This window comes from Fonticula alba (genome assembly GCF_000388065.1).
Source record: "Fonticula alba strain ATCC 38817 unplaced genomic scaffold supercont2.11, whole genome shotgun sequence".
NCBI classification, from domain to species: domain Eukaryota; order Rotosphaerida; family Fonticulaceae; genus Fonticula; species Fonticula alba.
In genome coordinates this window covers 390,535-400,844 of record NW_009242981.1, presented here as the reverse complement: position 1 = coordinate 400,844, position 10,310 = coordinate 390,535, and the positions used below count along the sequence as shown (strand labels likewise).

The 10,310-nt window shown below is 72.2% G+C and overlaps 2 protein-coding genes across 2 annotated transcripts; one reads left to right on the top strand and one right to left on the bottom strand.

The window, feature by feature from the left end:
- Positions 1 to 419: 419 nt before the first annotated feature.
- H696_05490 (hypothetical protein) lies at positions 420 to 3,793 on the top strand (the record flags this gene model as incomplete). The annotated part of the gene is made up of 6 exons (XM_009499314.1): positions 420 to 1,376; positions 1,527 to 2,150; positions 2,298 to 2,514; positions 2,745 to 2,941; positions 3,291 to 3,455; positions 3,590 to 3,793. 6 exons carry the CDS (start codon positions 420 to 422, stop codon positions 3,791 to 3,793), a joined length of 2,364 nt encoding a protein of 787 aa, XP_009497589.1.
- Positions 3,794 to 3,909: 116 nt separating this feature from the next.
- H696_05489 (hypothetical protein) lies at positions 3,910 to 9,154 on the bottom strand. Its single transcript, XM_009499313.1, has 10 exons — positions 8,737 to 9,154; positions 8,368 to 8,610; positions 8,096 to 8,245; positions 7,907 to 8,007; positions 7,479 to 7,748; positions 7,074 to 7,196; positions 6,025 to 6,913; positions 5,444 to 5,833; positions 4,447 to 5,240; positions 3,910 to 4,258 (listed from the first exon to the last, which is right to left on the bottom strand). Exons 1-10 carry the CDS (start codon positions 8,963 to 8,965, stop codon positions 3,935 to 3,937), a joined length of 3,513 nt encoding a protein of 1,170 aa, XP_009497588.1. The 5' UTR covers positions 8,966 to 9,154; the 3' UTR covers positions 3,910 to 3,934.
- Positions 9,155 to 10,310: the final 1,156 nt, after the last annotated feature.

Here is a 10,310-nt window from a genome sequence, read left to right as displayed (position 1 = left end):
CGCCCCTGCCGTTGGGCAGGAGCCTGTATTCTTGTACCTGTGTCGCCCTGCCCGAGATCGGTGAATATATCGACTGCCAACGAACGATGTGTGCCCGCCCATGCGCGATCCCCGGCCCTGTGGGGGAGTCCGAGATCGTCCCGCCGTGTGCGTGTGTCCCCCCCCCCACCCCCCCCTTGCCCCTGTGTCGCGCGTGTGCCGCTGGGCGGACACATAGGCCGACTGGCCATCCCTCACGGGAGCGGCTGGGGATTCATCGGGGGCGTGCGAACGGGGGCGTGCCGATGTCGGGAGGGACAGACAGTCTCCTCCCTCGCTTGTTTCCCTGCGCATGGGCCTCTGCTTGCTTTCCCTCGCCTCCCCCCCCTCCCTCTCGCTCTCTCCCTCTCTCTCCCTTTGCCACCAGGCGCGAACCACACATGTCGGGTACCTTTCGACTGCTGACCCCGGCCAGTGACCCTCACGGGCTGCTGGCAGGGCTGCACCTGCCCCCGGGGGTCTCGGGCACGGGGGCCAGCGAGGCAGACGCGGCCATCCGCCGCGCGGCCGAAGCCACCCGCGCCGCTCACTTTGGCTTGCCGGTGTACATGAGCGCCGCCGATGCCGGGGCCGTGTTTGGCGCTGCCGGCGGCGGTGGTGGTGGTGGTGGTGGTGGCACCGGCAGCCGGCCGGGTGCGCCTTGCCAGGGCGGCCCGCTCGAGGTGAGCGTGGTGCTGACGGATGGCCGGGTCCTGGGCCGGGGGGTTGGCCTGGAGGCGTGTCCCTCGCTGCGGGGCCCCGGGCTGCTGGCCAGCACGCCAGTCGGCGCCGGGCAAATGTACCGGGTGAGCTTCCACGAGGCCGTCCCGGCCGGCAGTGTGTACATCGACACGCAGGCTCCCTCCTTTCGGCTGGCGGTCGGGCGCTTTGGCCGGCTTTTCCCCGGCCCGGGCCAGGTCCGGCTGCTGGCCCGCGGCCAGGCGCTGTGCCCCGGTCCCGGTGGATCCGGGCCGTGTGCCGGGTGTGGCGGGGATGCGGGCTCCCCGGCGGCCGACCCGGCGGGCAGCCTGGCCACCGGGCACCTCACCACCGACCCGCACTACCAGCAGCTGCTGGCATTGCTGGCGGCGCCGCTCAACCATGCCGAGCATTTTGCCGCGCTCGGCCTGCAGGGGGTCCGTGGTGTCCTGCTGCACGGGCCGCCCGGCGTCGGCAAGACGCACCTCGTCCGGGGGGTGGCCCTGGCCCTGGGGGCGCTGCTGCTGCCGGTGGACCCGAGCGCCGTCCTGTCGTCGGTCACCGGCGAGAGTGAGCGCCGGCTGCGCGAGTGCTTCGACCGGGCCCGGCGCTTTGCCGCCGAGTCCGGCTCGCCGTGCATCATTTTCATCGATGAGATTGTGCGCTCACAGGCCCCCCCCCCCCCTCCCGGCCCCGGGTGGGCTTTTGCCTCGCTCCTCGACCGACTGTCGGCGCCGCTTGCTCCTTCTGACGTTCTCCCCCCCCCCTCCCTCTCCGCCTGCCCCTGCCTCCCGGGTTTCTTCGTGTAGGACGCCCTCTGCCCGGCGCGGTCACTTGACGGCAGTGGCTCTGCCTCCGGCACCACCACGCGTGTCATCGCCCAATTGCTGACCTTGATGGATGGGTTCCACGCGCGCAGCGACGCGGCCCGGGTCGGCGGCCCGGGGGGGTGCCTTCGTGGGGAGGTTGTCGTCGTGGCGGCCACCAACCGGCCGGATGCCGTGGACCCGGCCCTTCGCCGGCCCGGGCGCTTTGACCGCGAGGTGGGCATCGCGCCGCCGGATGCGCGGGCCCGGGCGCGCCTCCTCCGGGCCCTGGTCGGGGCCACGCTCGGCCATGGGGCCGCGCCTCCACCCGGCGGCCCGGCCGTCCTGGAGGGGGGCTTCCTGGCGGAGCTGGCCACCCGGTGCATTGGCTTCGTGGCGGCGGATTTGGCGGCGCTGGTCCGGGCGGCGGCCTTGCGTGCGCTGGACCGGCTTGGCGCCGGGGAGCCGGGGCCCAGCGGCCTCCTGACCCTCGAGCCGGCGGACCTCTGGGCGGCCCTCCGGTCGGGCGAGGTGCAGCCGTCGCTCATCCGCGACATGGCGGCCGGGGTGGAGCTCGGAGCGCCGATCACCTGGGCCGACATCGGCGGCCTGGACAGCGTGAAGCATGTACGTCGGGCGGCGGCCTGCCATTGTCGCCCCTGCGGCCCTTCCCCGCCTCCCGCCCCTTCGTCTCTGACGTCTTGTGTCCTTCTCCTGCGGCCCCCCATGGGCTCCTTTCCCTCGCCCCTGCGCCTGGGCCGCTCGGGTGCGCAGAAGCTCCGCCAGTCGATCGAGTGGCCGGTCCTCCACCGGCAGGCGTTCCTGCGGCTCGGCCTGACCCCACCGCGGGGCGTCCTGCTGTATGGCCCGCCTGGCTGCTCGAAGACCACCATGGCCCGGTGCATCGCCCACTCGACCGGGTCCTCGTTCATTTCGCTCAGCGGTGCGGCGGCCATCTACTCGCCGTACGTCGGCGAGGCCGAGCGTGTCGGTGCGTGCCTCCTCCGCCGGTGCCCGCGCTGTCGCATGTGTGCCCCCTCCCCTTCTCGGCCACTTACACCCCCCACATCTGGACCCACGCCGGGTGCGTGTGCCTCGACCATCGCGCCTCGGCTCGCACGTGCGCCTCCTCCCCGGGCATGTGTTTGCATTCGCATGTGCGCCCACGGCCGCGGCCGCACCCATGTGCACATGTCCCCTGGGGATGCCCGCGCGCTGCAGTCCGCGATACCTTTGCCAAGGCGCGCCTGGCCCCGCCATCGGTGATCTTCATCGACGAGATTGATGCGCTGGTCGGGCGCCGGGACCTGGAGGGTGGCGCTGGCGGGTCCGAGGGCGGGGGCGTCTCGGACCGTGTGCTAGCCACGTTGCTCAATGAGATGGACGGTGTGGATCCCGCGACCGGGGTCTTGCTCCTGGTGCGTGTGCATGTGTGCATGTGTGCATGTGTGTGTGTGTGTGTGTGCATTTGTGTGCATTTGTGTGCATTTGTGTGCATTCGTGTGCATTTGTGTGCATTTGTGTGCATTCGTGTGCATTTGTGTGCATTCGTGTGCATTTGTGTGCATTCGTGTGCATTTGTGTGTATTTGTGTGCATTCGTGTGCATTTGTGCATTTGTGTGTTTTATGCTCCCGACGATACATGGGCCCTGTTTCGTCGAAGGGGCCCCCTCCCTCGGGAGTATGGTCCCCCCTCCTATCCGGTTTCGGGCTCGCGTCCCTGACGGCTGTCCCTGCATCTCCCCTGTCCCGGTGGCCTGGCGCAGGCTGCCACCAACCGACCAGACATGCTGGATCCGGCGCTCCTGCGCCCTGGCCGGTTCGACCTGCAGATCTTGGTCCCGCCGCCGGACACGGCCGACGCGCGGGAGGAAATCCTCCGAGTGCATGCGCGGCGGACCGGGCTGGCCGAGGATGTGTCCCTCCGACAGGTGGCCGAACTGGGGCGGGGCCGGGCTCCCCGCCTCTGCCCCCCCCCCCCCTTTTGTCCTTCCTCTCTTTCTACTTGCCCCCTGCCACCGGCCTGACATTTTGCCGCCCACTCGCCACTCTCGCCCCTCCACAGACGGACCGGTATACCGGTGCCGAGCTGGAGGCCGTCGTGCGGGAGGCCGCATATTCGGCCCTGCGGCGGCACCTCCTGGCCGCCGGGGTGGATGCGCCCCTGCCGGAGGGCGAGGCAGCCATCACGGTCGGCATGGCGGACTTCCTGGGTGCACTGGACACCGTGCGACCGGCGCTGGCCGGTGTCGCCACGGTGGGCGAATAAACCCCGCCATTCCCCCCTCGGGGGAGGGGCAGGCCAGAGAAGAAAAAGCACCCCCCTGCCCTGGGGCGTTGGTCTCCCCCATAGCATGCACTTGTATGTTCTATTGGCCCTGCGGCCAGGGGGGGGGGAGGGGGGGGGGGATCAGAAGTCCGCGTCGAGGTCCAGCGAGTCCGGCGAGTGGTCGGTCCCCAGCACGGAGGACCCGTGCGGCGAGTCGGTGTCGCCGGCGGTGCTGGCCGTCCCGCCGGCGCCGGCCGTCGGGCCGAAGTACTTGGCCGGGTCGACGTCGGTCAGGTCGCCGATGTCCTGGTCCTTGCCGGGGGCCGGGGGCGCGGGCGGGGCCCCCTTGGCCGGGGGGCCGGCCTCGGGGTCGGCGGCCTCCGAGGCGCCCATGCCGTCGTAGTACTCCGGCTCCAGGGACCTCGTGCCGGAGTAGATGGCCGTGATGCCGAAGACGGCGAGGGGCTGTGCGGGGGGGCCGGGGCGGGCCCGGTGGCCCGGCGGTGTCAGTGGCACTGGCGGCGGGGGCAAAGACCTGGAGAAGGGGCAGGGGGCCGGGAAAGCCGCGGCGCGGCCCGGGCGGAGGAAGGGGGGGGGGGACGCAAAAAGAGACCCCGGCGGGCGTTGGGCCTTCGCCGGGATGTGTCACGCACATCGGCCTCCTTGGCACCGACGATATACCCGTCGCCCATGGGCTCGGGCCGGTCGTGCAGCATGTCGATCTCCAAGCGGGCGGACTCCAGGGCCAGCTTCATGCGCCGGCGCTGGACCATGCTCAGGGCCACGACCACCACCACCAGCAAGACCAGCCCGCACACGGCCGAGATGGCCCCGATGACCAGTGGCGAGGCGAGGATCTCCGCGGCCGACCGCGGCCCGGACGAGGCGCCGGCCACCGCCACAAAGTGCACCAGCAGCTGGGCCCCGGCATTCGGGGCACTGGCGCTGGCGCTGGCGCTGGCGCTGGCGCTGCCGGCCCCCGGGCCCGGGGCATTTGCCTGGGCCAGCCATGTCAGCCCGGCATCGGTGCTCAGGCAGAGCATGTGCGCCCCCTCGACCAGGCGGCCGGCCAGACTGCCGGTGTCGGGGTCGGCCCCGGTGGCCGGGGCCAGCCCGGCGAAGGTCACCTGCGCCACGCCCGAAGCGGCCGCATGCGGCCCGGACCCGATGCGCGTCGTGCTGTTGCTGGCCACCAGCAGGTGGTCCTGGCAGAGGACCGGCCCGGGCGGTGCGGCCGCCGCGCCGACGGCCGGCGGGGCCTCCACGCGGAAGAGCCCGACGCGGAACTCCTCGCACGGCAGGGCGCCCACCAGGTGGAAGGTCGTGTTGAAGGTGCGCCCCGGGGCCTCGGCAAGGGGCTGCTGCTGGGCGCGCTTGCCGGCCGTCGGCCGGGGGAACTCCACGCGCATGGGGCTGATGCTCGAGACAACCCCCTCGACGAGGGGCACTGCGCCGGCGGGCGGGCGGGCGGGCGGGCCGGGGAAGGGAGGTATGTGTGTACGGGCGCGCCCGCCGGGCCATGGCAGGTGAGTCAGCATCGCGTGCAGGGATGGGGTAGCAGCAAGGGAGGCGGTGGCCGCCGGGCCGGGCTCGGGTGTCTCGCCCTGCGGGGCCCTCCCTCCTGCCGGTGGGGCAAGGGCCTCGACGCACCGGTGACCGTGATCATGGCCCGGGTCTGGCGGTACCAGGTGGCGGCCTGGCCGGCCGGCGACGTGGGGTCGTAGTCGGTCGACACGCAGAGGTGCACCGCGCCGCATGCCTGGATGGGCGGCATGGCGATCCGGCTGTCATCCCCGGCCTGGGCGGCCGGCAGCAGGGCCCCGGCGTCGAAAAGCACCGGCGCGCTGGCGAAGTCCGCCTCGCTGCAAATGGGCGACGGGGCGTTGGGGCTGCCGGGCGGCCCGCCCTGGCGACCGGCCGCCGCCACCACGTACGTCCGGTGGGAGGGCAGCAGCCCGGCCACGGTGACGGGCACCGACTCCGAGGACCGGACCTTGGCCGGGGTCACCGACCGAATGACCTCATTGCTGGTGACCCGGGCTGTCGGGGGCGAGGCAGGCCCGAAAGGCCCGGCAGATGCCGGGACAAAGGGCCGCAGGGTCAGTATTCCGAAGCGGCGGCCGCCAGGGGCACGTCTCGGCGGCCCCATCGGTTCCCCCCTCGCCCCTCCCCCCCTGGCCCTGGGCGCGTGCGCGCCTCGTGCGCCCCGCCGGGCATGCCAATTCACGCACGGATGATCTCCAATTGGACCTGGCGCTGGAGGACAAAGTGCTGGCCCAGGTCATTGGACAGGCACACATGGTACACCCCGCCGGCGGCAAAGTGCCGGAGCTGGAGCTGGACATGGCCATCGGCCAGGGCGTACACCCCGTCGGGGGGGCTGCCCAGCGTGGCCAGGCCGGCGCCGGCCGACGAGGGCCCGGACGCGCTCGAGCTCGAGCCGCCGACCGGCCCGGAGCCGCCGCCGGCGGGGCCGCTCGACGCGCTGGCCCCATTCGACTGGGACCCGGCCTCGGCGCAGTGCGACGGGTCGCGGACAAAGCGCACCCGGGTGTACTCGGGGCTCAGGTGGTCGCCCGTGAGGGACAGCAGGCCGAGGGTGGTGCCCGGGCCGGATGTGCTGGCCGCCCCGTCGGCGGTGGTGGGCTGGATGAAGAAGACCGTCGGGTAGATGGCCGTCAGGTGGTCGGCCGAGGGGATGGCCGCCGGGGGCTGGACGTGCAGCTGGACGGCCGGCTGCGCGTGCCAAGTGGCCCCGGCGTCGGTGGTGTAGCATAGCCGGTACTGGCCGACCAGCTGGAAGGCCGAGGCCGGCACGGCCACCGCCGGCCGGTTGTAGTCCCCGCTGCCCGGGGTGCCGGCCAGGCGCTGGACCCGCAGCCGGGCCCCCTCGGCGCATGCGCGGCCGGCCGGGGCCAGGCTCACCAGCACCCGGTCCTGGGGGTCGGTGCTGGTGGCCGGGGCCGGCGGCGCCAGCCCGGCCCCGGTCCCCGACGCGGCCCCGCTGTCCAGCGGGATGTGCACCGGCCCGGCGAGGGTGAGGACCACCGCCGGCTGGTCGATGGCCCAGCTGGCCGGGCTGGCTGAGGCCACCGACTCGGCGTCGGCCGCGGTGATGCGCTGTAGGGCGGGGGGACGCGGGCGGGAAAAAAAAAAAAAAGACCCGGACAAACAGGCCCCTGGTCAGTAAAACGATCGCCTGGCTGGTGCTCCCCCCGAGGAAGCCGCCGGCCCGGGCGCCAGGCCGGGGTTCAGATCAGCGGGCAGGCCGGGCACGTACCTTGCAGGGGCCGCCGGCCAGGCGCGAGCAGTCGAAGCCCGGCTCGACCAGGCACTCGGCCGAGCAGCCGTCCCCGGCAGTGGTGTTGCCATCGTCGCAGCGCTCGCCAAAGGTGCCCTGGAGCTGTGGCACGGGGCGCGGGCGGGTCGGCGGCCGGGCGCGCGCGCATGGACGCACACACACGTGCAGGCACACGCACATATGCATGTAGGCAGATATACACATGTGCAGATGCATGCACGCGAGCACATGCATGCGCACACGAAGGCACGAAGACGCGAAAAGACACACACACACACAAGCAGGCGCTGGCTTGTCAGTCACGCTGGCAAGGGCTCGAAGGTCGCCGGAAATGCCGACAAGCCGACGCAGGTCCACACCCCGAGGCCGGCCCCCCGTGCGCACCTGGCCATCGCCGCAGTACTGCGTGTGCCCCGGCTTCAACTTGCAATCCATGGTGCACGCCTCGCACTGCAGCGCCCCATAGGGGCAGAGCCAGTCGGCGGAGTTGTCGCTGTTCCGCGTGCCATGGTCACACTGCTCGTCGGTCTCCAGCAGGCCGTTGCCACACTCGCACCGGTGGTTGTCCTCGAAGAGGGTGCAATTGCCCTGGCCATCGCACATGTCGTCCGTGCACATGTCCCCGTCGCCCTGCCACACGGCACAGGGCGAGCGCTGTGGCGGCGTGCGCGGCGCGCAGCGGGCGCATCCCCGCCCCAGGCCATGCGGTCAGCAACTCTTCCTTGCCAATTCCCCCCCCCCCCCCGGCCGGGGGCTCGGATGCCTTGGATGTTGGCCCGCGGCCGCGGCAAGAAAGCAACTGCCCCACGCACCGCCGGCTCGAGCTTGCACTTCGCCGAGCAGCAGTCCCCGTCCAGGGTGTTCCCGTCGTCGCACTCCTCATCGCTGGCCAGGACGCCATCCCCGCAGACGGCTACACCAAGAGCTGTCAGTCCCAAGAAGCCCGTGCGCCGGGTGGCCGGACCGCGCCCCCATGCAAGCGCCAGCCGCTTGGCACGCACACTCGCAGCCGGGGCTGCTGTCTGACCAGATGGGGAATCCAAAGAAGCCGGGCTTGCACCGGCAGGTGCCCGGGCCGGTGGTGGCCCCGCCGGGGCGATCGCACACCGCATTCATCGAGCACATCTTGCCATTTTCGCAGGGGGGCCCCACTGGTGGACCGGCGCCGGGATGTCAGGCCACATGTCGGGCCGTGGCGCGGCACACACGCGCACGGGGCGAAGCGGGCGATCGGCAAAGCGGCGGGCCCGCGGCCGCGAGGCGGGACACGTACACATGCACTCCTGCTGGTCGTCCCCGAGGAAGTGCCCCACGTCGCACTCCTCGCACCAGGTGAACACATAGTAGCACTGGTACATGCACGTGCGCGAGGAGCAGCCCGGCTTCGAGGGGCAGGAGTTCGACACGACCGCCGTCGAGCCGGACGGGCAGGATGCGCTGCACTCGTCGCACGTCTGCTGCAGCTGGTAGCATTCGTTGCTCCGGAGCTCGTGGCGCAGGGTCAGGCAGTTCTCAACTGGCGGCCCGGGCGTGTGGAACATCGGCACAGGTCAGCAAAGGCGCCCAGCGCCCAGCGCCCATTCCCCGGCAGCTGCCCCCCGGCCCGGGCTTGGCGCTCGGCCGATCACCACATCGCACGTACTGTTGGGAATGTACACCGACAGGGCCGAGGGCAGGGACATCGAGGCCAGGCCCTCGTGCCCGGGCACGGTCACGTCGGTGTTCCAGATGGCGGCAGCGGCCGCGGGGCCGATCGCCGCGTCGGGCCGCGTTGCCGGGGCCAGGGCGCTTGCCAGGCGGCTCGAGACCGCCAGCCCGGCGAGCGCCAGGCTCGCAAGGCGCCGGGCCACGGGTAGGGCCGCGCCGTTCATGGGGCGTGGGAGTCCGCGCGCGGGCGCGAGGGCGGCGGGGCAGGGCAGAAGGAGGAGGAGGAGGAGGCGCGAGCGCGGGCGCAGGGCCGAGGGTCAGAGGCAGAGGGGAGCAGGGGGCGAGGGGAGGGACGGGTTCGGTGTTAGACAGGGGAGGGATGTTGCTTGTGGGCCGGTGGCCCTCGCGGTGACTGCTCGCCGCCTGATGAGCCCCGGCCGGCCGATAGCACACCGTCGGCCCCGCCTCGCGTCTCCCTCCTCCCGCGAGGCGGATCCCCCGTGTGCGGCCATGTCGCCTTGGGGGCAGGAGGCGGCCGGGTGGCCGTGCACGCCGGGCGATGAGCATGACTGGATCCCGGCTTACAGGCCGACTGACGGCCAGGTCCCCATGGCCCTCAAGTGTACGGGTCGGCTCCCGGCCGGCGGCCTGTTCCAGCTCGGACAAGCCGGCCGGCCGGGAGCCGGTCTCCCGCACATGGGCCCCTCGGCACCGCCGCCGTACCGTCGGACTTCGCCACCAGCGCCACCCATGTTTGGCCAATCTGTGCCACCCCCCAGCCACACACACATACACACACACACACACACACACACACACATACACACACACACACACCATCCTCACACACGGCCAGGTCCCGAACGAAGGAGGGCATGCCGCGCCACAAACAAAGGGAAAAGCTCGTACTCCGGCCGATCACACAGGCGCCGGCGCCCCCTGGCCCGATCTCCCGGCCACGCCCGGGCATTGTGGCCCCCGCGCCCTCGCGCGCGCGCCCGTCCATTTTGATCGGCCGCCAGCCGGTAGCTAAAAGCGGCAGCCGATTGAGGGCGAAAGCGGGGTCGTAGATCGCGCACGCGCCGGCCCCGCCGTCTTTGCCGGCTGCGTTCGTACTTGCCGCAGTCGCTAACGAGACCGCCGCTTAACTCAGTCACCGAAGTCGGCGTGATTCTCCCGCTGCACATGACCCCCTTCCGTCAGCCGACCAGCACCAGTTGCCGACGCTCGGGGCGCCGCCTGCTGGCCCCGCTGCGAGAGGCGCGCCGGCTGGTCCCCGCGCTTGGCCGGGGCCAGGTCGGCCGTGGGTGGGGGCCGCCGTCTCTCCGGCCGCGCCCCAGGTGGCCGGGGCCTGGAGGGGGGGTGGGGGGGACAAGGGGGCCGGCGCGGGCGGCGGCAGGCCCACCCGCGCACCCAGACTCACACACACATACACGCCCATGCCTCGTTCACGAACGCCGAGACGCGCCCATCTGCATGGTGGCGGCATGCTATATGGCTGCGCGTGCTGCGGGGTCCGCCCGGGAGGGAGGCGGAAGGTCATGCACCCCCATCCCTCCCCCCCCCCCC

Bases quoted from the DNA above. Each gene is read 5' to 3' on its own strand.
- H696_05489 (XM_009499313.1), bottom strand. From the start codon at position 8,965: ATGAACGGCGCGGCCCTACCCGTGGCCCGGCGCCTTGCGAGCCTGGCG. The intron at 8,008-8,095 runs GTGCGTGCCAAG...CTCTTGGTGTAG, and splicing joins CAGCAGCCCCGGCTGCGAGT to CCGTCTGCGGGGATGGCGTC. The intron at 6,914-7,073 runs GTACGTGCCCGG...CCCGCCCTACAG, and splicing joins TGGCCGGCGGCCCCTGCAAG to CGCATCACCGCGGCCGACGC.